Source organism: Triturus cristatus, chromosome 11 (assembly GCF_964204655.1).
Source record: "Triturus cristatus chromosome 11, aTriCri1.1, whole genome shotgun sequence".
NCBI lineage: Eukaryota > Metazoa > Chordata > Amphibia > Caudata > Salamandridae > Triturus > Triturus cristatus.
Genome location: NC_140594.1, coordinates 809442111 through 809468570, shown reverse-complemented (window position 1 = coordinate 809468570; position 26460 = coordinate 809442111). Strand labels below are relative to the sequence as shown.

The window sequence follows — 26460 nt, the reverse complement described above, 5'->3', positions numbered from 1 at the left end:
TTGCGCAACCGTGTCCCACAATGAGTGGGTGTAGCGGCCCAACAGACATGTGGTGTTTACCGACCGCAGTACCAAGCTGGAGGAAGAAAACATCTTCCCAAGATAGTCCAGCTTTTTGGATTCCCTATCGGGTGGAACTGTAGGGAATGCGCCCTTGGAGGTGGATGCTTGGACCACCAAGCTCTCAGGGGTAGGGTGTTGGGAGAGGAAAGTGGGGTCGCCCAGGGCCGGGCAGTGGCGTCGGGCAATCATGTCCACAGGAGCCCCTGTGATGGACCTGGACCATGTGCCCAAAAGGATGTCCGTTAGAGCTTCATTAAACAGTAGCAGGGGCTCCGAAGAGCTCGCTGCCGGATGAAGCACCTCTGTCAGGAGGGTAGTCCTGACTGCCACTGTAGGTAGCTCAAGGCTGAGAGCTTCGGCCGGCCTACACAACACCACTGGTGAGGTATCCAGACCACTAGCTTCCCCCAGCTCCTCTTTCCAGTCCAGCTTAAAACCTAACTGGTCAGTTGAAGGGTCTCCAGACTCCTCCCAGTCCTCCTCACCATCCTCTTGCTGCAAATATGGTCGCAAAGAGCCAGGGTAGAACAGGGGCACAAAAGTACCGGTCGGCGCTGGACCTGCCGGCTGCAGATGTGTTGCCAGTGGAATCGGCACCGAGGGAGGTGTAACAAGGTCGACCGGCCCAGATCCAGATCCAGGCCTGGATCCAAGGGGACACTGCGGTGCCAAGGCCGGAGCCGCCGGCTGCCCAAAGATGGCGTGCATCGCTTCGTAAAATTGACGAAGCTGTGCAGGGGTCGCTCCAGGTCCCAGAAAGGGGGGGGCACCCAGAGTCAACCATTCGGGCTCAGCACGTAGAGGGGCACCGCCTGCATCCCTTGTCGTGTCGCCCGACAGGCGGGGAGAAGTCGAAGAGCGACTGTGGTTCTTAGACTTCTTCTTGTGCTTCTACTTACCTGACCCAGAGTGCGAAGACTTGGAAGATGATTGATGGTGGCTCCGCGACTGGTTCCGCGACTTCCTACGCGTCTGGGTTTCCGAGCGGCGCAGAGCCGACTGCTGGGCCTCGAGAAACTTTCAGGACCTCTCCTGCAAAGACTTCAGGTTCATGGTCCGGCAGTCGGAGCACGACTTGGGGTCGTGGTCGTGCTCCAGGCAGAAGAGGCACACGCGGTGCGGATCCATCACGGATATCAGTCGGCTACAGGAACCGCAAGCCTTGAAGCCAAGCATCTGACGTGCGCCAGGAGTCGATGGACTCGAAAAACGATGACGACAAAAGGTGAGAAAAAGTGACTGGGGGTACCGCTCTCTCCGGATCTGTGCTTGCTGGCGTGGAAAAAGAAAGAACTGACGTCAGTGCGTGAGGGCGGCGTCTATGTAGCTACCGCAATGTCGTCCCGGCGACCACGATGCGAACGACGCACGCGGAGTCGACTGACACCACCTTCTGATGCGCAGAGGTACTGCTGATGAAAAACGTTCCGGATCCAGTCTGATGCCTGGGGGTAATTCTAAGGCAAGGAATCTATAACTAACTTTCTTTCAGATACAAAGTGCAATGCCAGGCAAACAATGACAACATGATCAAAATTGTGGGCACCGTTATTACAGAGCTCACATAATCAGTCTTCAATACAGAGATTTTTCCATGACCCAGTAACAGTCTTTAATAGTAACATCTTTAATCTTACAAGACAAATCCATTGCTGAACCCCATGGTCTAGATTCCATTCCCAAACACGGTTATGGGCATTTCACCCTGCAGAAGGAACTAATGATTTCATATTTGCCTTTGTTAGAGCATAAGGCAGTATCAAGTGCCATACTGAGCTTTGGGCAAGCAAATTGAGGAAAATATTTTAACTCTGTATCTGAAATGGAAGCAAATTTCTCCTGATGTAACTTGAACAAATTTAGAGCAACAAATCTGTTCCTGTGGCAGATACTGTCCGATCTAATCTGGATAAAAATATCTGTAAACTGTAATTTCCTCCGGGAGTTCTTCTCAGAGCAAATCAGCCACAACCGCGAATGCAAAACTGCTGCAGCATATATGCACTGGGTAGACTAAATTCTAAACAATTCGCATGTTGCGGCTAACATGTTCAAACTTCATGATTTGAAAACAAAATTTTCTTCTGTGGTATTATTAAAGGACCAACTTTTTACAACAATTGTCTTCATCGCATACAAAATGCTAAGGGGACTTTTTAGTTGATACAAAAGTAACAGTGAACAAAAAGGTCTACAACCATGAGCATTATAGAACAATTTCAATCCCGTTGCTTGACTCAGACTTTAGATTTAAATGGGAAATGTTTTTTTTCATCTAGGCTGTAACAAAATATTTTTCCCAAATATGCTTTTTCTTTTTTTCTTTACAAATTTCAAGTATTTTCTTACCCAAGTGCCAAGAATATTTGTTTTTTTCTAAAGGAGTTTTTCCTTAAACACTAGAATTTTATTTTTGAGTATATAGGTTATCAAAAAGTGCCCTTCAGCATTGACTTTGAGACTATCCAATGTCTTTTGGAGACCTTTTAGAGTCAGATTGAATATCACAATATCGTCCACATATAATAAGCGGGACAATTTTTGGCCTCCTACCATTGATTCATCACCAATGACTGTCGAAAAGGCATCAGGCAAATCAGATATATAACGAGAAATAATAAAGCAACCCTTTTTTAACCAATTATTCATTACGATTTTAGAGGAGGGGCCCTGACTTCCCCCAGATAAATGGCACCAAGCAGATGCTTTGAGGGCCACTATTATATGTAACAAAGTTGGAGGAATCCCCGGGACAATAAGCTTCTTTTATGCAGTGGCTCTGTTTATGCAGTTGAATGCAGTGGAAAAATCTATAAATGCCATGTAGATAACTGGCCTCCCGTCACTGCATATTTTGAGACAATTGCTTAAACTACTACAATATTATCTACTGTAGAGCAGTTAGTCCTAAAACCGGCATGTGCAATCATCAGGATCTCCTTATCTGACACAGACCCTTTGTCTTAAAATACTTGTAGAAAAGATTTTGTTCCTACTACATGTAAGAGTGTTATCTGTGTATGGTTATGGAGTAGTGACCGATCACTCTTTTTATGAAGTGAAACTTCTGTGCTCACCTTCCAGGATAATGGAATTGCACTGTGTTATTAACAGTATTTAACACTATGGGCTAAGAAAGAAGACCAGAGGATTGCATCTTTGTTTATGAGAAATTATGATATGTCTGGTGCTCTAAGTTCTTGATTTTAATATAAAGCTTTGAATAAGAGCTGCGAAGGGAGGACCATATTCATCAAGATTATCAGTACCTCAGACAGTGATTCAGGGGAGAACTCAAAGTTGGCTGTGTACATGTCTTATGTACCAACCCAGATTAAGGTTGATTCAGGGGTGTGAGCACATGTTCAGAACTTAAATTAAGTTTAGTAGCAGCAATAAATGGCCACCCAGTCAAAAACTTGGTTTTATGGAAAAAAATGTCTATTTATATATGGACTCAAAGTGAAATGCAGCTTACACAAACAATACACAGCCCCCAGCAGTCAAGGCTCTAGGGTTCAATAGGCAGGTCCCTAAATCCCACTTCCCTCTCAGTGATGGTAGTGGTTATTCCCTATTGTCTGTAGGCGCCACTGAGGTTAAGCATCACTAGTATTCGGAGTCTCAATAAGTTCCACTCCGACTCTTCCAAAAGTAAAAAATGCTCCAGTGCCTGAAGTGCTATTTGGAAGAATAATTCCCCCCAGGCCTTCTGGCCCTACAATCAGTCTTACCAGCTCCTGCAAGGGGATGCACAACCTAAGTCTCCTGGAGCGTTATGCTCTTTGACAAATCAGAGGGCTGCAGTGGCACATGCGTTTCTCAAGAGGCAGAGGCTGGGCAGCCATGACACTTCCTCAAGTGAGACCGCACGTTCCTTTGGTCCAACCAACAGGTGGTAGGGGACGCTCGCTCAGGTTCCGATCCTTAGTCGGAGTTCGGGCATGCACAGGTCACCATAGCATCCTCTCCTCTCAACGACGGCGGAACGATGCAACGTTCCTTGTTCCTCACGGTATCCCCTTTGGGCATAAAGGGTTGCAGACTTTACTCCACACATGGACAACAAGCCGATTGGCACGACACTCTTGCAATCTCCATAGTGACCCCCTGTAGAATACGGGAGTCACCAACTTTACTCTACACACAGGCGATGACATGATCACTGCAACCATGGCTAAGTGCACAGCGGCCCGCACTGGGGGCACCGAATGGAATCTCCACATGGGAAACGACAAGATCAGTGCAGCAGCAGTCTCCTCAACTTGCTATGGGGATCAACTCACCAGGATCACTCCACTGTACCTTACTTCCTCCAAGCGATCGCTTCTTCCTCGAAGGGCGCATTGTCCTAGCAGGCACTGGTGCTCCAGGGACAGGTGGTCTTGGATTTCCCTGCTTGATATCCACTCACCTAACTGGGAAACTCGTAGACCTTAGCCCACAGTCTTGGTAACAGGCAGAAGTCTTGTAGACATTCTCCTCAACATACAGCCTGACTGACTCCTTGACAGCTGACAATATTGGGGGCCTCAAGCTACACTTCCTAAAGTCAATTTACAGCCCCAAACGTGATTTAGAGAGAGTATCAGAAGTCTGTGATGGGGTTGCTTCCTTTTGAAGTGCCACTCCTCTACCCTGCTGATCCTCCAGTTTGCAGTTTGTCACAGCAGCAGCGTCTCCAAATATGATGGCTCCAAAACACAGGCCAAGGAAGTGACTAAAGGTTCACATCTTGATGTCAGCCACAGTGATAAGTGCATCTAAAGTTTACCCTAGGGTCCCAGACCCGCTCTTTATGATTCTCCTGTCAGCCCCATCTCCTTCCTGAGATGTGCCCAGGCCACTCTCTAGTGACCTCTCCCGGAATCAAAGTGCACCCTTTGAGGTGTACCAAAGAGCCTGGCTCTCCTTCCTCCAGTGTGTGTTACGTCCAGCTCTCAGGAATGCAGCAATTCAAAAATCTGTTCTGGGAGGATTGCTCCACCTTCACATGCTTTTACATTCAGTGCTAGGTCTCCCAAAAAGGAACCCCGAGGCATCCTTACATTGTACCATTTACAGGCACACATACATACATCACATACTTGTGAACGTGCGCAGCAAGGTCCTCAGGGCTGGGTTGCAAGTCAGTTACCATGCGAGGGACTTTTCTGTCCCAACAGAGATCAATTACTTTACCCATCTTGATGGAAAATTATTGAAATCGACACATAGTTATTTATCTAGACAATTTACATTCGAGCCAGGAGAGTTTTTGCTTGGAACAGTTAATGCTCACCCTTTTCTCTCCCACAAATCCGTCAAATAGATGAGCAGACTTTAACAAATTTGTATTTGGGCAAGTTGTGTCCTCAAGCACTTTGATTAGCATAGCACCTAAAGCTGCAGCTTTCCCCACATCCCAAAATGGCATCCTTCAGTTTTACATACATAGAGACCGGGAGAAACTGAGAGGCGACAAGCCATGTACTCTAAGCGATTTTTAAGATTGTATGCTGAGTCACCTTTTAATATTGCACTGAACTGTGCAACTGAATGTGCACTGAACTATTTACATTGAATGTGATGCTCTGAATTTGAATCTGCATAATACTCAGACTTCGACTCAGGGGTAGCCGACCTGAACCTACTCCGAGCAGCTGGACGGTTGGCCTGGGCAGGGCAGGCAGGGGAAAAACTATAGAGAGAACTTGCCCTTGTGTAACTAAAGGGAACAAGTCAGCGCTCTAGTTTATTTCCGGAAACGCCTACTTACGGCGGATGCGCTGAGGAGAAACTGAGAAAGGGTCAGAAGCACGGCGACAAGCCACATTCTCTAAGCGTTTTTAAGATTTTATGCTGAGACACTGAGGTTTTCGCCTTCTCGGCGGCGGATCTTCCCGACGTTTCCAACATGGCGGCCGCCATGTTCCGGACCGGAAGCGGGGTGAGAGGTCCAGCGGCCCAAGCAGGAATCGACGTGCAACCAACCAGAGAGTAGCCGGGCAGAGCCATGACCGACAAAGAGACGCTGGGAATCTGACTCGAGAGGGACGCGGAGGAAAAAGAAGCAGACGAGGGAGAAAAGACTGGAGAATTGTTCCTGACTGAGGAGGAGAAGCAGCAGAGAGGAGATCGCTCCAGGAGCAACACCCTTGAGTCTAGCTCTCCTACAGGAGAAGAGGCGGCTGGGACTCCCAACCCCGCGGCCCAGGAGGGTCGTGGGTCCAGGCAATTGCCTCAAGCATGTGGTTTTTCTTTTAGGGGCTGGTGGGCGGGGGTTATGGTCCACACCACCCAGAATCACTAAAATCCTCCTGGCACCTAGGCACGACACAATAGAGAGCAACGGTGACGGGAGCACTCTTCCCTAAAAACAGCACCAGACAAACGTTATCTTACTATGTCCTTTTTTTGTATTATGTTACTTTTACGGTATTCCCCCCCAAACCCCCCCAAACCCCCCCCCCCCTCCCGAGGAGAAAAACAAGGCTGGGACAGAAAAAGATAGCTTCCTGTGGACGTCGTGGACTCATTTTGTTTTACCCCATTTGTGACTTTCGTTTGACATTCCCCAAGTCTGTAAAAAAGACATTTACCCAAGAACTATTGGGATAAACAGGAAGAGAGCCTTAATAAACAAAGAGACTGAACCCTACCCATACTGTGTACCTGCTAACAGGAGGGCGGGGCGACCGGGGTAATAACATAACATGTGTATTTGTAAAGCACACATTTACCCAGAGGTCTCTTGGCACTGAATAACAGATGTTCATTGTTACCCAACTCAATGGTACTCATTTTATCAACCTCAGATGGATGAAAGGCTGAGTGGACCTGCCGGGATTTGAACCTGTGACCATGAGGTCGAACACAGGCTCCTGCAATGGATGCATTAGTCCACTGAGCCACCAGACCCGGGCTCACCAGCTCACAGACACCTTTTAATATTGCACTGAACTGTTTAAATTGAATGTGCACATAACTGTTTAAAGTCAATGTGAGGCTCTGAACATGCATAATACTCACTGTGTCCCACTTAGACTCTGGGGTAGCCGACCTGAACCCACGCCGAGCAGGTGGACAGTTGGGCAGGGCAGGCAGGCAGGCAAAAAACCATAGAGAGGACTTGTCCTCGTATAACTAGAGGGAACAAGCCTGCTTCTTAATCTTAGATCACAGTCTTTCTATGGAGACACAAGCCAAACACTGGCAGCCAATTGTTTTGGAATACTCCGCATGATCCGGAAGATTTTACCTCTTATCCCTGAACAGACCCGATGAACAGTGGTTTAGGCCTTGGTGATATCACAGCTGGACTACGGCAACTCCCTCTATCTGGGCTCCCCCAAATATGTAGTGTACAGACTACAGGTGGTTCAGAATGCCGCAGCGAGGATACTCCTAGGCATCCCAAGACAAGACTCAATGAAAGCCGCTCTGAAAATACTGCACTGGCTCCTACTCCAAGCCAAGATCAAAATTAAATCGCTATGTATTGCCCACAAGGTCATGTACGACAAGGGCCCTGCCCTACTAAGAAAGCTCATAGCTCCTTATGTTCCTTGTAGATCTTTGAGATCCTCATCAGATCTACTCATGAAGAAGACAAGAATAAAGTGATCGAGATGGGGAGGAAAATCTCTCTCGCACCTGGCTCCTAGTCTGTGGAATTCCCTACCTAAAGAAATGCGATTGCTAAGAATTCAACTGGTATTTAGGAAAAAACTAAAAACATGGCTCTTCCCCCGATAACTTCTTTCTCTGACATCACCTTCTCCTCAGCGCTGGGAAGCCTTCGGACAGCCATGCGCTCTATAAATCCATAAACACACAAAGACTGTTTTTTGATTTCATGAGGGAGTGTGAACTAAGTAGTAGGGCACCATTTCCTAACGTGTATATATTACCATATGTCATGTGTTAATCCATGAAATCTCTCCCCTCAGAGCGGGAGATGTGAATTAAGAATCACACAACAGAGAGGGAGAAAGAGAAGAGAAGGTTTGTTCAAGTGTGGGTGTCTTTTATTCAGGTTCCCACACCTAACCTAAATAGAGATAAGACACAGAATTGTTGGTTGCTTTGAAGTATTTCGATATTAAAACAAGCTCAGCAGATATGGCATCACAAATGTTTGTTGGTGCCTAGTCAGAACCTTGTCGTCTGCAAACCCTACCAACGTGCATTTTAATCACAGGTGTAAGAAAAACCTTATAATTATGCAAGAATAAAAGTTAAAGAATGTTGGAGGACTAACCAAGAAAACATCAAACAACCGATACAGAACATATTGGGCCACAAAGAAATATATAGCTCATGTGCTTTGTACCTTGAGATACTGAATATCTTTCACACAGGTGAGCTCAGGCAGTCCTGCTGTCAACATCAGTGCAAACAAAGTGATGAAGAGGTTTCCGTTGCGTCGCAGAATAAGATAGGCATCTTCACAGCACTGCCGAAATCTTTATTAAAAGAGAAAACACCATAAAATGTAAAGTGGGCTTTAAAACATTTTGAGGAAGGAAAAACTATTACAGCAAGATTTGTGGTCAAACAAAGTAAGCCACATTCTTTATTTTAATTGTTGTAATCAGTTAAATCTAATTTAATAACAAATAGGGTCATAAAAAGCAGGTCACATAAGCACAACTTAAAGACACTAACAATGACATATGAGAGCAGGTTGAATATGAAACTGCTAAACATTTATAGTTTGTTGCACTGATGCCAGGTAAATGCTCACCTTCCAAACTTTTCAGTGTTCCCAGTCTTTCCTTGTTGGATGACATGAATGAAGTCATAGGTCAGAATGAAAGGTCCTCGCTCCCTTTTAATCTTAAACTTTGACTTGAAATTTCCCAGAATGTGCCCAAAGTCTATATGAAAAAGCTGCAAAAAATAGAAGAAAAGCTTATATAAGTTTTGAAGGGTTTTCTTTTTTCAAGCTCATAATGCACGAGTTGGTTACAAGTCCGCCAATTATATTACCTGCTGCCAAGACCGTGATGGCAGATGATCAATATATTACACTCATAAGTGATCACAAGACAACAGGGAACGTTTAGCTTTGAACAATTATTCATAATATGGAATCTGGGAGACTGGTGGCTCAGATATGGATTCATCTTCCAGAGCTCTGCACTGCTGCCATTTTCCGAAGGGTAGAAGCGTTCATGGAGTGCAGATTGTCTCAAAGGGATCCTCATGGACGTGAACAAGTGAGGAAACATTCAGGAGGTTACAACATATCCACCTGCGCATGCCGCAACACAGTCCCATCCACATATACGAGGGGCTGGGGAGCTACTAACGGGAGAGAGAGTAGAACTACTGAGAAATATGAATCAGGTACTGAGCATCACTGGATGACAACAGAAATGCACTCCTGTGGTCCAGGACCCACAGCCAGACTGGCAGAGTTGAGGCTACACTGATGTGATTCACGGAAGAGGGCACTGCACCAATGCTGGCTCATAATTCAGTCATCTACACACACATACCCTTATAGGAAGAGACTGAGGTACTAGCAGCTTAAGAAAATAGAAAACAAATAAAAAAAAACGGATCCAAACAGCTGTATCAGCCAACAGAGACTGGCGTCCTGAGCATCTATCGCCAGCCTATGATAAAAGGTGAGCTGAGATCCTGCAGGAATGTTCCTTCAACTACCAATGGTCAAGTGCATAATACATTATTAGAAGAGCATAAAGGAAGAGACCACAGTAGAAATACACTACTATCACACGTTGTTTTGATCGCCAAAAAGAATTTGAGCTGGTAGCCAACATTCTATGCAGATTTGTGCATTCATGTAACCAAAGATATTCTTAGATAAAGAAGCTAACTAAGAAATAGTCTGACCAGGAGCAGTGTGGATAACCAGAGTGGTGCAGTCGAGTATCCCGGAGCACAGTTAGTCAAGGCTATGGCCATCTGAATAAGTAGGCTTGTCAACTAGTTGGAAGAAACCTGGTTTGTGTATGTCCTTTTTATACTCTCTCTTTAGGAATTAAATGTGCTATCAGCCGAGAGACGCAGCTTAGCGAGAATCAAAACTTGCTTGAAGACACTTACTACAGACTTTGAATCAGACACAGACAACGGAAGGGGAAGGGCTGGTGATGCATTTAATTAACAGGTACTCAAATGTCCTTGTAAAAGAACAAGATGGGGTAAATAATGGCGTATTTTCCACCTCTGCATGCCTGCTTTTGTAAAGGCGATTGTGATATAAGGTAATAATTCATCACTGAACCATATCTCAATAATGGTCAACTAAGATATTTGTTGTTAAAGATGAGGTCGAGATTGAAGTAGGAATTTTTGACTACTGAGCATTTGTTGAGGAAGGACCTACATAAAGCACATAGTGGGAGAACTGAAGGAAAGTAACTCAATCAATATAAACGCGATTCGGCTTTAGAGATAAAAAAACATAAAAGTGCAACAAATCATTATATATAAATCAGTTAAAAACCCGACCTCAAAATGTTACAATAAATGTTGTTTAAATAACTCATTATTGGTGACCTTCGGTTTGAGATTGTGTGGAGAATTTGAGAAGTATAGCATATGTATATGTATGCATATGGAGAGAGGAGGTTAAAACTGGTTCATAATGTAGAAACCAAGTAGTTATTACTACCAGCAGTGCAGAAATGTGCACTTCAGAATAGAAACATTCTTAAGTACCAATGACTCATTTCTCAGTGATCTCAAAAAGCAGACGTAAAGCCAGTGGTAATAGACATGCCACCAGAAGGATTTACCTTTAATGTGCTCAACTCGAAATGTGGGGCTCTTCGTGTACTGGGAGAGACAAGTATGAGTTTATCAACGTTTCTTTGATAATAATCTTCCCGTCAATAGTTTTAACAATAGTTTAGCCTGTGCAAATGATTTTAGGCCGCTAGGCCAGCAGTGAATTATTAACCACAAGTGTGTGTTTATGTTTACTGAACAGCAACAGCTCAATGGAATCTGTTTAGTTTAATGGGTAGTCTGTTCAATTATTAACAGCAGCTGTTGTAGATGATGCATAAGACACTTCATGATAACGAGTAAAAGCTGGTGCTACTGACAGGGGCTCCTAGTCGACCACCGAGAGATCAACCGCTTCTATAAACACGACTGTACACACAACACCGACGGCGAGAGACCTAGATAGAGTCAAAAGCATCTCAAACATACAACGCAGGTGAAAGAGTGGTTGGCTACCAATTCTAGACAGATCACAGTTGAGTAACAAAAGCAAAATAAAGTAAAAAATTAATATTTGTCAAACAACTACATACAATTAAAATTACACATCTACAGCATACAACAACCTAATATAACAGAGCATTAATGGCAATATGCTAGTGTTTGCTGTAAAGCTAATATTTCCCAGGAACAGATGGGTAACTACAACCCCGAAGAAAACATAACTTATTTTTAAGCAAATTCATGGACGTGCATATAGAAGTGCAGGTGGCGTGAGGCAACAGGGGGTCGGCAAACAAGATCACGCTGAAAATCATGCTTACTAGAAAACCGGACTTACCCCATCATGTGTGAGAGGGACTGCCATGTTCGCATCCAAGGACAGACACTGGGTGCCTGGCAGTCCTAATCACTTTGACTTGCCAACAGCTTTCGACATGGCGGGCAGCAGGCTACTCCCTGAATGAATGCTTCCTTCCATTCAGACAAGACCTCATTCAGTCTGTAGGAGCGGACATTGCCTTCTATAGGAATCCTCAATTGATGGTGGCATCACACAGAACCCTCCTCCCCAAACTCTTGATAACATTTACATGCAACTGCTGGCTGGGATCATTGGAAAGCACAATCTGAACTTTTGAATATATGCAGATGTTGTCCCACAGAGGCGCAGCTGTATCGAGGGCAAGGAATAATTGGGTGGTGAAAGTGTAAAAGAAAGAATCTGTTTCTACAGAGACCAACTGAGAAGTCTGAGCATGCTTGTCCTAAATGGTCAAACAACTGCCTCTAGTTTGTGTTGCTGAACTAGTGCCTTCACTTATTTGAGATGTTGGGGTCAGTCTCCCTAGCATGAACAGCATCTAAAGACCAAATCGCAATCAGTGGATTGGCCATGTACAATATGGTTACGTTTGTAATCCATCACCTGCATCTGGCAAAACTACTATCTTGACTGAACACCAAGTTATGAACATCGAGGTCACCATCTTACTGTATGTAGATAAATAAACATGTTTCACTTTTGTGTAATGGGTTTAAAACCGGGCAGAAGGGATCATCTGTCACCTGAAGTCCAGGAAAGGTTTCTCAAGAATCTGTCCAGCTCCTCCATGGAGAAGTGGATTTGACAGACAGGCCGTACTACTGTCCACAAAGCAGGCTTTTAAAAGGGCCCAGTGTATACATGCATGATACCCTTCCTGTTCACTTGTCAGCCCAAAGTCTAAGAAACACACTGGCATCCAGGATAGGAGCCCCAGCTTAAAGAAGGGGAAGTTAGTGGGTTGACTGCTAGAGATGACAGGTTCTAGACTGGTGAACACGTTCCCAGTAAAAGTAGAAGAAACAAAAAGTAAATCATTCCAAATTGAGAACACTGCCCATAGCTGAAATATCTTAGAACTCAACTCAGAGTGAGCAGGTAATGTTAATGTTAGAAGATTTGTAAAGCGCACTGTTACCATGAGGTGTCCTGGCGCTAGCTACAGTCCTCAATAAGGTATGGCTGATCCTACTTGTGCCATAAGAACACTTAAAGATAGTCCATTGATTGAAGTTTACCCACATTCTTAGAAGTGTCCTTTCTGATAAGAGCTAGCTAGAAATACAATATTAAATAGCACAATATGCACACCATGGACAGATTACAACAAGCAATGTCTTACCTGACCAGTTTTCCGGACCATAATATTGTCATTGTGTCTGTCACCAATGCCCAAAACATACGTAGCTACACAGTAGCCAGCGCAAGAGAGAGTAAACTCCTCAATCGCACGATCTAGTTTATCCCTAAAGCAGAAAGCAGAATGGGTCACTTAATGACAGATGGATGCATTAACACAAATGTGAACTACAGAAATAACAAATCTGAAAAGTGAGCAAAAATGTTTAAACTGGCAAATGCTTCAAACCCCAGAATCCTCTCAAAATGTATAGAATATCATCGTTCTGCTTCCATCAGCTGATCATTTAACCACCATAATCTTAGGTTCTACCCGTTTAGAATAATTTGTAATAACACATTAAGAACCACGATTGCATTGCAGAGTCTTAATTCAGGTAGGAACTCTAGAACTTTCTCCTGGTGCAAAAGAACAAGTTACTTACCTTCGGTAACGATGTATCTGTAAGAAACATTAGTTAGTTAGATTCCTCACCTTAGAATATCCCCAGGCGTCAGACTGGATCCGGAAGCAATACCCCTTGCGCGTCGCTAGGCGTCGTCTGCGGCTCCGCGTCCGTCGTCGGCGTCGTGCGCCGGAATGACGTCGGAGTACTTAGACGCTGCCCTCGCGCGCTGACGTCAGTTCTTGTATATAGCCTTCCGCGCCAGGAACGCAGAGCCATGCAAGATACCGACACTGGTGCCAAAAAATTCTAGGGCCCTGAAAGGGATAGCCTTAACCCTAGATGTCAGTTCGCAGAACGGGGAGGATGGGTGGGTCGGTGAGGAATCTAACTAACTAATGTTTCTTACAGATACTTACCTTCGGTAACGATGTAACTTGTTCATCTGAAAGAAACACGTTAGTTAGATTCCTCACCTTAGAATAGATACCCAAGCAATACCATCCCCGGAGGTGGGTCTGCGAACCAAGATCACACCAGAAAGTCCTGGAGGACAGAACGGCCAAAGAAGCCATCCCTCCGGACTTGGCTGTCTAGGCAATAATGCCTGGCAAACGTGTGTAGCGAAGCCCACGTAGCCGCCTGACAGATGTCCTGCAACGGGACTCCCCGTCCCAAAGCAGTAGTAGCCGCTGTAGCCCGAGTGAAATGGGCGCGCAGCCCAACAGGAGGGTCCTTTTTCGCCAAGGAGTAACAGATTTTGATGCACAAAACGACGCACCGGGAGATGGTCCGTTTGTGCACAGCTTTTCCCTTCTTAGCACCCACGTATCCAACGAAAAGTTGGTCGTCCAGCCGGAACTGTTTTGTGCGGTCCAAATAAAAAGAGAGCGCACGCTTTGGGTCTAGACGGTGGAGCCTCTCTTCCTCTTTGGAAGGATGCGGAGGCGGAAAGAAGGTGGGCAAGGTGACAGACTGCCCAAGATGAAAGGGAGTCACCACTTTCGGTAGAAAAGAAGGACGAGGCCGAAGGACAACCTTGTCCGGATGAACAGAGAGAAAAGGAGGCTTGGACGATAGAGCCTGGAGCTCACTCACCCGTCTAGCCGAGGTGATGGCTACCAGGAAAGCAGTCTTAAGCGTCAGAAGACGAAGAGGACAATTGTGAAGAGGCTCAAAGGGAGCGCACATCAGAAATGTGAGAACAAGATTCAAGTCCCACTGAGGCATTACGAAAGGAACAGGAGGGAACGTATGAGTAATGCCTTTAAGAAAGCGTTTAACCACAGGGGACTTGAAAAGAGAAGGCTGATCAGGAAGCCGTAAGAAGGCAGCAAGATAACCTTTCAAGGTGCCCAGGGCAGAGCCCTGCCGGGCCAAAGAAAGAAGAAAGAGGAGAACCTCAGAAAGAGGGGCGGAAAGGGGATCCACAGCCTTTGCTGTGCACCATGCCACAAATCTGTTCCACCGGCAGGCGTATACAGTCTTTGTGGAGGGACGCCTGGCTGCCAGAATATCACAGACTTCAGGAGGCAAGTCAAATGGCATCAACTGCCGCCGCTCAATCTCCACGCATGGAGGTGGAGGCTGGACAGGTTCGGGTGTAGGACCGTCCCCTGCTGCTGCGACAGAAGATCCTCCCGAAGGGGCAGACGTATCGGAGGATCGGTCAACATACTGAGTAGCTCGGGATACCAGTACCTTCGTGCCCAATCCGGAGCCACCTAGATGACTTGGGCCCGGTCGTGCCTGATCTTCTTCAGCACTCTGGGCAGAAGTGGTATAGGCGGAAAGGCGTACAACAGACCGCAACTCCACTCGTGACGAAAAGCGTCGCCGAGCGAGTGCCGCCTTGGAAATTCCAACGCGCAGAACTGCTGACATTGCGCGTTCTCTTCGGTGGCGAATAGATCTAACCAAGGCTCTCCCCACTGCTGAAAGAGACCTTGCGCCACTTCGGAGTTCAGACGGCATTCGTGATCCATCATGCACCGGCGGCTGAGTTTGTCTGCTCTGGCGTTCAGAGAGCCCGCCAGATGTTGAACCACTAGGGTGACGCCCTGGTGTTCCAGCCACGTCCAGAGGCGCAGAGCCTCCTGACAAAAGGTCCACGACCCCACCCCGCCCTGTTTGTTGCAATACCACATGGCGGTGGTGTTGTCCGTGAACACCTGCACAACACTTCCCCTGACAGAGGGAAGGAAGGCTTTCAGTGCAAGTCGGATCGCTCTCAACTCCAACAGGTTGATGTGGAGGCGAGACTCCGCAGGAGACCAGAGGCCTCTGATCTCCGCCTCTCCCATATGGCCACCCCATCCCAGGAGAGCTGCATCCGTCACTACGACATGCTGCAGTTGGGGAAGGGAGAGGCTCTTGCCCGTGACCCAATCGCGGTCCGTGAGCCACCACTGCAACTGCTGTGCAGTGCCCTCCGAGATCAAGACATGGTCGGACAGGTTGCCGTGATGCTGGGCCCACTGAAACTTCAGGTCCCACTGCAGAGCCCGCATGCGCCGCCTGGCGTGATGCACTAGTAGGATGCAGGAGGCCATCAGCCCCAGAAGCCGCAACACTAGCCTGACCAAAACCCAGGATAGAGGCCGAAAGATGGGAATCGGGGCCTGTATATCCCGGACCCGCTGTTCCGGCAGATAGACCCGGAACTGCGCCGAATCGAGAACCGCTCCGATGAAGAGGAGCTTCTGAGAGGGACTCAGGTGTGACTTCGGCATGTTGATGGAAAACCCCAGCAAATGCAGGAGATCCGCCGTAGTCTGGAGGTGGGAGACGACTGCCTGGGGCGAGCCCGCCTTCAACAACCAGTCGTCGAGATAGGGGAAGACTGGAACCCCTGATCTGCGCAGATGAGCTGCGACCACCGCCATCACTTTCGTGAACACCCGAGGGGCACTGGTAAGGCCGAAGGGGAGCACGGTGAACTCAAAGTGCTCCTGACCCACCGTGGACCGCAAGTAACGCCGGTGGGCCGGCAGGACGGGGATGTGGAAATATGCGTCCTGCAAGTCCAAAGCAACCATCCAGTCTCCAGGGTCGAGGGCAGCTAGAACCTGAGCCAAAGTTAACATTTTGAACCGTTCCGTCCGGAGGAAGGCATTGACGTTCCTGAGGTCCAAGATAGGGCGTAGGCCCCCTTTGCCCTTCTTGGGAACCAGAAAGTAGTGGGAATAACAACCACGACCTACTTCTGGGCTCGGAACGCGCTCGACGGCCTCTTTGGCCAAGAGGGCCGAAACTTCCCCTCGCAGAAGATGCAAATGATCCTCCGAGATACGGTGGTGCTGCGGTGGCATGGCTGGAAGGGTCGTCTCGAAGGGGAGGGAGTAGCCCCTTCGGACGATTTGCAGCACCCACCTGTCCGAAGTGATGGTACGCCAGTGGAGCAGGTGATGGCGAACTCTGCCGCCCACTGGTGAGGAATGGGCCGGAAAGCTTGGACTAGGAAGGCTTGGAGGCGGATGCTGCCGGGGTGGATGTGGGCTGACCGCGTCGTCCTCCAGAACCGCCTCGGCGGAAACCACGTCCGCGACCGCGCGCAGGTTGGTTCTGCGGCTGGTGGCTAGGCGGACGTGAGGAGGCACCCCTTCCTTGGCCACGAAAGGGGCGAAAAGCGGATGTTTGCGACCGCGGGGCCGAGAGGCCCAAGGACTTGGCCGTAGCCCGGGAGTCCTTAAAGCGATTCAGCGCACTGTCCGCTTTCTCACCAAAAAGGCGAGTGCCATCAAAGGGCATGTCCATGAGAGTGCTCTGGACAACCCCCGAAAAGGACGTGGACCGCAGCCAGGCGTGACGTCTAAGAGCCACCGTGGTAGAAATCGCCCTACCCAGCGAGTCCGTAGTGTCAAGCCCACATCGGATTGCATGGCGTGCTGCATCCCTCCCAACGGCCAGAGCCTGGGTAAGTAGTGTCTGGGCCTCCTCCGGACACAGGGGCAGCACGTCCTCCACCGTATCCCACAGAGAGTGGGAATAACAGTCCAAAAGACAGGCGGTGTTCAAGGACCGCAGACCCAAACTAAGGGAGGAGAACAGCTTTTTGCCAAACTGTTCCAGTCTCTTGGAATCCCGGTCCGGCGGAGCGGTCGGGAAGGAGGATTGGGAGGTAGAAGCCTGGATAACCAGGCTCTCGGGGGTGGGGTGTTGGGACAGAAAACTGGGATCGCCCGGAGCAGGGCGGTGGCGCCTGGCGACGTTCCTGTCCACAGGAGGGACTGTGGAGGGCTTGGACCAGGTGCCCTGCAGAACGTCAATGAGGGCCTCATTGAATTGCAGCAGAGGCTCAGTGGAGCTTGCTGCAGACTGAAGCACCTCAGTGAGGACGTTAGTCCTCACAGCCACGGCAGGCAGCTTGAGCCCAAGGACTGCAGCCGCCTTGCGCAGCACCACAGAGAAAGCAGCACCCTCCTCCGAAGCCACAGTCGGAGGAGAGATGAATCCAGACCACTGGCCTCCCCCAGTTCATCTGCCCAGTCGTGTGAGAGCTGAGCCTGAACGGCCATAGGATCCTCGGACCCCTCCCAGTCGCCCCCGTCATCCGATTCCTGGTAAACAGGAGGAAGGAGCAGAGCCGGACAATAGACATAATGTGTCTCTAACGGCGCCATACGCTGCGTCCATCGACGCCGTAACGGCGCCGGATCCGGAGCGGGGCTGAACTGGGGCTCGACGCCGAGCGGAGCCGGCGTCAGAGGTGGAACCGGTGTCGACACCGGCGGAGGAGGCGTGACGAGGTCGACCGGCGTCGGCGGGGACGAGTCCCTCGGGAACCTGCGGCGCCGGAGCCGGCGACGGTGCCGGAGCCGCCGGCATGCAAGGTTTCCCAGTCGGGTCCACGGGGCCCGAAGGCGCGCCAGCGGGCGTCGACGGCGGAGCCAGGCTCCTCATGGCCGCGAGGAAGGCACTGACTTCCGCCGGCGCCGCGTCAGTCCCAGGGACCGGCGGGTATGGGGACTTGCGCTGCGGCTCCGCTGGAGCCGCGGGGGTAGAACCACCCTGACCCTCGGCCGAGTCACGCGACCGGCGAGGGGAGTCCGAAGAGCGGTGTCGACTCTTGGACTTCTTGGAGTGCTTTTACTTACCCGAAGACTTGGAGCCAGACGAGCGATGATGACGTCGGCTGCGGCACCGAGACCGATCCTTGGACCTCCTCCTGGACCGGGATCGAGAGGGGCGCGGAGCCGAGTGGCGAAGCTCGAGGAGCTTACGGGACCGCTCCCGTCTAGCCTTCGAGGTCAGGGCCTTGCAGTCCGAACACGACTCCGCGTCGTGGTCGAGGCCCAAACAGTAAAGGCACCGGCGGTGATGATCCGTAACCGACATCAAGCGGTTGCAGTCAGCACAGGCTTTGAAACCAGGCATCCTACCGGCACCGGAGTCGAGACAAGATCAAAAAGGATAAAAAAAAAACTTAGTCCAAAAAGACTAAAAGGGGTAGCTCTCCCGGATCTGCGCTTACTGGCGCGGAAAAAAGATGAACTGACGTCAGCGCGCGAGGGCGGTGTCTAAGTACTCCGACGACGTCATTCCGGCGCACGACGCCGACGACTGACGCGGAGCCGCAGACGACGCCTAGCGACGCGCAAGGGGTATTGCTGACGAAAAATCTTCCGGATCCAGTCTGACGCCTGGGGATATTCTAAGGTGAGGAATCTAACTAACGTGTTTCTTTCAGATCCATTAAATAAAAGCTTTTTTAAAACTTGGCCAAGGCATACAAGATGTATACTAATGCTCACACCTTGCATTCATCAAAACAAAAAAAGTCTAAAAAGTCAATAACATTTTACTTCATTTTAAATACATATTTATAGTGTCAGAAGTTTTAAACTTATTCTTCAACTGATATTCGCTGCAAAACTAGTTTTTAAGTAGCAAAGCAGAAACACCACCCAATATAGAGGAAAGCTTAATCACTATATTCGATAAAGCACCTAATAAAAAACATAACTTAAATGACCCCCCCCCTCCCCCACCCCCCCCCCACACAGTGCAGAAAAAAGAAATGATAGGGCAATCTAAAACAAAAACAACGCCAAAACATGATGTTAAATATAATTTAGCTGTGGCCAATCAGGAGCTGAAGACTCATGGATAACCACTTGACCGTCACACTATGCAGGTTTACCAAGCTGGATTTCTCGTGTATTAGGGTTTGAACAGCCCGCAGATCAGAGTCGGGACAGATCGCTTTGTACGATAAAGCCATGCAGAGCTGCTATGAACATTTGCGTGTGCATGGAGAAATGTACACAGAGACACCGCCTAGACTCAAAATAGTGGATACATTTGTATCTGCCCGGGGCCGTGAACGCACGACACCACAAGATACATTTCTCTTCCCTTGCCCCTTCCTCACCAAGGTCTTACGATGCATGTCCCATCCCCCCAACTGCAAGGTCAAAGGCTGGCCACTTTACTTCAGGTCAGAGGGTGTGCGAAGCTTTGTCAAAATATACAGAGCCCAATAAGGTGGGGGTGGGGGGGGGGGCACATAGGAGTAGGAAAGCATGTGCAGAGCCGAGCTAATATAGACTCCGAGTCCTGTACAGAGGTCGGGTCAGGTCGGTGGGTGGGCTCTGCAGGGCCAGCTGGGATTCTAACAGGTTATTCACGCCTGTCTATAGGTGGACATACAATAGGTGAGGGTTAGGTAGAGCATGAACAGAAGGCAGCCGCAGGGAGTGGTCAGCTAAACATAGATGCAAGTGCATACAGCATAGATGAGAAAATGCAGACTATAGGGGGTATCCGAAACATGCATCTGATGTGCAGGGCATAGCACGGGAGTGTGTTAATGGATGTTGCGGAGCATGCAAATTGCATGCCTCGGTGTGATCATAGAGTGATTGAGGGTAGAATGTGTGGCTCATGGTGTTCTGGGTGTGGTTTCTGGTGAGCAGGGGTTAGTCAGTAGAGGGAAGGGTGTGTGTTCGAGTGTAAGGGACATAACTGAGGGCGCGTCATGCAAATATTTTTCTTTTTCATTAATTACTTCAGTTTACAATTACATAGAGAAATGTTAACATTTTACAATTACCCATTTGTGCGTTTATCATGAATATTTTATTTATTTTGTTGCTTTCTGATAATGTTAATTATTTTTAAAGCATTATGAACTACGAACAATAGCTAGCGTAGACCGTTAATGAACTATTGGTTACTGATATGTGTCAATACTTGTTCAATGTTCTTTCCACACTCTCTTCCATACTAGATCTACACTGTTACTTGGGAAAAGCACTCTGATGCTCTAGGGTCTTTGACACACTATATGAAAGCATCGGAAATGCATAATTTTCCAAGTGAGGTGCTCATTTGTCTTTTTGTATGATTAAGGTTTCCATATCTTCTAGCATTAACTGATGCTCGTCTGCACAGTGATACTTTGAGCTGAATTGCTGTTTAAAAGCACCAGATCCTTTTACTGAATTATTCTAAAACTACACCAAGCAACCTAGCAACTGGTCAGTTTATGGCTGGGATGGAACTGAATAGTCAGCCTGGTGCCTACTCCCAGGTTAAACAGGCACATATCCCCATTAAATAGGTTCCTCCTAATGCCATCCCTGGAAAATGTGTCAACAATGACTGTTCCGGTGGGCCAGTCATCGTGATTGCACTGTTTGATCTTTTACCTACTAGCGGCCGGCCCTGGTGGTTGTAGGCCCGTGCTTGTAACCTTCTTTTTTGCACAATAAAAATTTTTCAAAAAAAAAAAACAATGACTGTCATGTAAGAAGGGCGGAGCCACGGCTAAAACTAATTTCAAATACAGAAGGCAATTCTTGTTTTCGGTTATAACTGCAGAAAACTGTGGAAGGTATTAACATGGCGGAATCAGGGGCCACAACTCCATGTACAAAAACTAAACATAGGGTTCACAGTTAAACTCTGATTAGTATGTAAATTAGGTTAAATAATAGGCAAAATACCAATAAAGATGTAAATCAATATTTAGGAAACAATTTGAATAGGGTCTGTGAGAAGTTGGCCTGATGTATGATGTCACTAGTTCTAGTGTACACCTTATATCAGTCCAAACAACCCTTATGGTGATTGGTTGTAAAGTCAACCTTATAGACCAGCTATCCTAGTGGTAGCATGGACAGAGCAGTCTTAGGCTAAACTCTGAATGGCATGTGAAGCCAGCTGTGATACCATATATAATCCCTTGAATACCAAACGAAAGGACACCACAACAGATATATATATATATATAAAATAAAGTGTATTTATTCTAGTCAAACCCTCAGCACTCTTTATGAGATTCGAGGTAAGTACAACACAGTCTTATTCAAGCATACATTAAGTCACACAGGTAAGTAATACAGTTAGGCCCTAGGGGCCACGCAAACCATATACTAAAGAAGTGGTATAAGGACCACTGTCACGGAAATAGAGTAGGCCTAGGCCTAGGGAATCGCTGGGGCTACACTACACTACCAACAGTTAGGAAGTGGGAGGCCCACGGGATTCAGGTGCAGAGTGGAAACACTCACACGTAATGCGTATAGTCGATAGAAATAGTACAGTTCTGAAATAAGCAGTTTAAGGACACTTCTGAAGCAGCTAGAGAGTCGAGACTCGGAAACTAGACCCTAGGATAGTCACTACCCTTGTGAGCACCGAAGTACCCAAGTTACCTAGCCCACAGGCTGCGGGTGCATAGGTGTGAACTTGCGTCGGGTTTCATCGTGGACTTCTATGGATGCCTGAAGGAAAGTTGCTGACAGGCAGTCAGTGCAGAGTGTCCGGTGGATCCCAAGGCCGGGATCAAGAAGGAAGGGTACCTGCAAGCAGAAGGGACAGAGTCAAGGTCACTAGCCAGTGACCACGTGGAACCAGGAAGGAACCAGGCAATGTCGTGAAGATTGCAGGTGAAGGGTGAAGCTTGTTGCTGCAGCCACGGGTACCAGGAGACGTCGAGGACGACCAGGACCAGGAGGCGAGCTGTCCCACGAAGGCTCTTGCTGTCGGCAGCGTCGAAGTCGAACAAGGACTCACCAAGCCTTGGCAAGCGGAACCCACGAAGAACGGAGGACTTGCTTCTGGTGCAGACGAGGAAGGTCTGGGGTGCTTCTCTTTTGCAAAGAAGCGGGAGCCAGTCTGGAGGAGCCAAACCAGCGGTGAAGATTTCAAGGTGTGTCGTCACAAAGGCCGCTAGCCAACGGGCAAGCAACCGGACAGACGCGGCAAGCAGGAAAATGCAGAAGGGCCCCACGCAGGACTCATGGAGTGTGGGGGGCTGATCTTTGGTGCAGATGGTGCTTGGGGTTGGGGCTTCTCAATCCCCGGTGCACAACTTCGAGGGTACCTCAGACGCTGCGCTGGAAGATACTCGCCACTTTTCCCAGGTAGCCGGTTCCACGTCTCTCGCCGCCTCCACGGATCTCAGCTCAGCTGTGGATGTGGATCAGGGTCGGAGAAGTCTGGAAGTCAAGGCTCTGGTCGGGCTCTGCAGTCGGTCCCTCGTAGAACTTCAGCAAAGCAAAGGGTAGTCTCTTGATGGTGCCTGTTTGCACAGGGTAGCCACTCCTTGGCCACAAGGGAGATTCTTCAGTCTTCTTCTTTCGTCGAAGGTCCAGAGTTTCTGTTCAAGTTGCAGGTTCAGGATAATCTAATCTCCTGGGGCCCAGCTACCACACTTATACTAATCTGGGGGGCTGGGTTGCCTGCTAGGTCACGCCTTATGGGTGGGACCTGGGAGGGGGGTGGTTACACCCCCTTCCCTTTGTCCAGTTTCGCGCCAGGACTGGGGCTGGAGTGCCCCAGCACCGGTTTGAACTGGACTATGCATGGGACACCTTGTGTGCCCCAGGCATGTCTCATTCCTTTCAGCCCTCCCTGCCCCAATACACTAAAGTCTGTCTGGGGAGGTGCTAGCACCTCCCCAAGCAGGAAACCTATTGTCCAAGCCTCCCTTGCCGGGATCACTCCCAGCAGCAGGAGGCCAGACTTGTGTCTGTAGCAGGAGCATCCATTTTGTGATGCTGAGGCTTTGGTTAGAGTTAAACAGCAAAGTAGGATTTTAACATGTCTCTCCCTCTAGAAGGGGGGAATAATATCCTCATCACCAGAAATGGTATGGGGGTATTATTCCAAAGTGTTAGACACCTTACACGACATGTTTTGATAAAGCCAACCCATAGTTACCATAACCGTTTAAGATTATAAGGCACTTTAAGTGTATATGGTAGGCTATATCATAGAACAGCTATAAGGACATGGTTCCGAAAGCTGCAGACAGGCTCAGCTCATGCTAGAGCACCGTCTCACACGTTACCAAGCACTCTGCCTCCAGGATTGTTAAGGCCTGCCATAGGAGTGGCTGATAGGTACACATGTGTCTATATTAAGGGTAGATATAGGTATACTATATCTAAGCAAGGGGTGATTACACGACCTTGCCCCAGCTGAGTGATCAGCCAGTTGTGTCTGATTGGAAGGCCAGACCAGGGGTGGCATAATACATGCTGCAGCCCCTGGGAGGCCTAGGGTACACCTATGCCCTGGGTACCTAGGGTACACTGTACAGGGTCCAATAAGGTGATCCTTACCAGTTGGGTATGTACCTAGGGTACATGGAGTCCATTTTAAAGAGAGAGCAGACAGCCTGAGACCCTGAATGGCAGGATCTCAGGCCAACTTAGTCGAAAAACCAGCTAGACACTAGGCAAAAAGTTGGGGGTAACCATAGTCAGATATCCACCTTCCTACAGGGTCACAGATACCTTTACGAGTACTTAATATGTTAATAGGTAAATTAGCCAAATTAATCTGACAGTTTGCACACAAATAATGAAATGATGGTAACTGTAAACGGGGGAATTTGATTTTTACTAGGATATTGTGTTTATAGTTGTAACTACTGTTAAATTCTATACGTCTCACTATCACTTTAGCTCCTTGACTGCCAGCCTTGCTTTCAGACTCTGTGCTCTCGCCTTGTCCGTGATGTACAGGTGTCTGCTTCACATTTACCTTGTTTTATGTTTGTAATAGAGTTAGCCTCCCTGCTCTTCGCCTTCCGAGTCAGCAGAAATACTTTGCTTGTTTTGATATGAAAAAGGATGGTTGAGGATAACCGTGTCCCAAAGTCCCACCAGCTCCAATCAGAAAGATAGTTTGCTGAGAAGTATAAACAACAGACTTGATTTTGTGCTCAACAACTTTTAAAAATGGAGGCACAAAGTTCAACAGAAAAATCATTCAGACATGCCAGATTTCACGATTGTTCAAGACTCATTCCAACTCTATTTCAGAATCCAATGATTTGAGAGACTAAAATTCTCCCTTCCTCCCAACAGATGATTCAGCGTACCCTTCAGCCACACTAAGCTCGACCAACCCACCCTTTGGTTCTACTCAAGCGCCAAAACTCTGTCCTTGGGTCCCGTCCTATCCACCATGAAGAAGTGTGAGCTACAGCTCCATTTAGTTCCTGGCCAATGCTTCAACCGTGTGGTCTGTAACCTGGACGTACTTGTGAACTTCTAATAGTACCATTATCATTATTTATACAAAATGCACGAGTAAGCTTACTATGGTGATAATGAGAGATGCCGCAACAAGACCTCACAGAACTCAAGATCCCTTCCGGGTTTTGGACTTTGTTTTTCTCCACATCTGTTCCTAGTGAACTGGGAGGGGCAATAGAGGGATGGGAACAGGTGACCTTTATTTTAGTATACATTGGCATCGAGATGTATAAAGTAGAATGAGTCTCTCTTTCAGAAAAAAAGACTAAAGTTGACCAGCAATAAATACGTTTCTGTTGCTGATAATTCACTTTCAAAACAACTTCAAATAGAGGGATTAAAAAAAAAAAGTTGCATCTAAAGGACTATGCTACTTACCAGTATGCATCTGTTCTTGGCATGTAGAGCTGCAGATCCACAAACTTTTGCATAGATCGCTATCTGGTGTTGGGCCCGGATGTTTGCAGTTCCTCTTGGAAAGTCTTTGGAAGTCACGAGGTCGGTGACTCCTCCTTTGGATCGTATTGCGCATGGGCTTCGGCTCCATCCTCAGATTGTTTTTCGCCAGCAGGGAAAGATGGAGCGTAGTAACTACAGTGAAGAAACCCATGTGTGTTGTATCTAAATAAGATAGACTGAAACAGATACCGGTAGCCGGGGAGGCGGGTGGGCGTGTGTAGATCTGCAGCTCTACATGCCAAGAACAGATGCATACTGGTAAGTAGCATATTCCGTTCGAGGCATATGAGCTGCAGATTACACACTTTTGCATAGACTATATAGCAGTTCCCAACCTTAGCGGCGACCACCGGTATCCGTTGCAGTGGTTTGAAATAGTGTTATCAGTACAGCCTGGTCCACACTAGCTTGTTGCTTGGTTTGCACATCTACACAATAGTGTTTAGTGAAAGTGTGCGGTGTTGACCATGTAGCTGCCTTGCAGATATCATCTAGTGGGATGTTGCCCAGAAATGCCATGGAAGACCCCATCTTTCATGTAGAGTGGGCTTTAGGGGGAACGGAAAGCGTTCGTTTTGCTTTGTGGTAGCAAATCTGGATGCATTTTACAATCCACCTAGCTATCCCCGATTTTGAGATGGGGTTGCCTTTGTGTGGTGGAGAGAAAGAGACAAACAGTTGTTTGGTCTTTCGGAAAGGTTGTGTTCTTTGGGTATAGTAAGGATATAGTAAAGTAAGGCTCGTTTGACGTCTAGCGTGCGCAGAGCCCTTTCCGCAACGGTCTGAGGTTGCGAGAAAAAAACTGGTAATTCTACAGATTGGTTTAGGTGAAAAGGGGAAATTACTTTAGGTAGGAATTTTGGGTTGGTACGGAGAACAACCTTGTGGTGCATTTGAATAAAAGGTTCCTGTATGGTAAGTGCTTGTATCTCACTGACCCTTCTAAGGGAAGTGATGGCTACGAGGAAAGCTGTTTTCCATGTGAGAAATTGCAGTTCGCATTTATGCAAAGGTTCGAAGGGAGGCCCCATGAGCCTTGTGAGAACAATATTTAAGTTCCACACAGGTGAGGGTGGTACTCTGGGGGGAATTATTCTTTTGAGGCCTTCCATGAAGGCTTTAATGGCAGGTACTCTGAAGAGTGATAGGTGCTGCCTGTTTTGTAAGTAAGCTGCGATTGCTGCGA

At 47.8% G+C, this 26460-nt stretch overlaps 1 protein-coding gene across 4 annotated transcripts in view; it reads right to left on the bottom strand.

Annotated features, from left to right (window-relative positions):
* The window catches only part of PIK3CB (phosphatidylinositol-4,5-bisphosphate 3-kinase catalytic subunit beta), a 965971-nt gene that overhangs the window by 43348 nt on the left and 896163 nt on the right, over positions 1–26460 (bottom strand). For all 4 annotated transcript variants that reach the window (XM_085634521.1, XM_085634524.1, XM_085634523.1 and 1 more), the window contains 3 exons: positions 12918–13041; positions 8792–8937; positions 8378–8510 (listed from right to left, as the gene is read on the bottom strand). In XM_085634521.1, coding sequence (XP_085490647.1) covers positions 8378–8510; positions 8792–8937; positions 12918–13041 — 403 coding nt within the window. The remainder of the gene's footprint in view (positions 1–8377; positions 8511–8791; positions 8938–12917; positions 13042–26460) is intronic.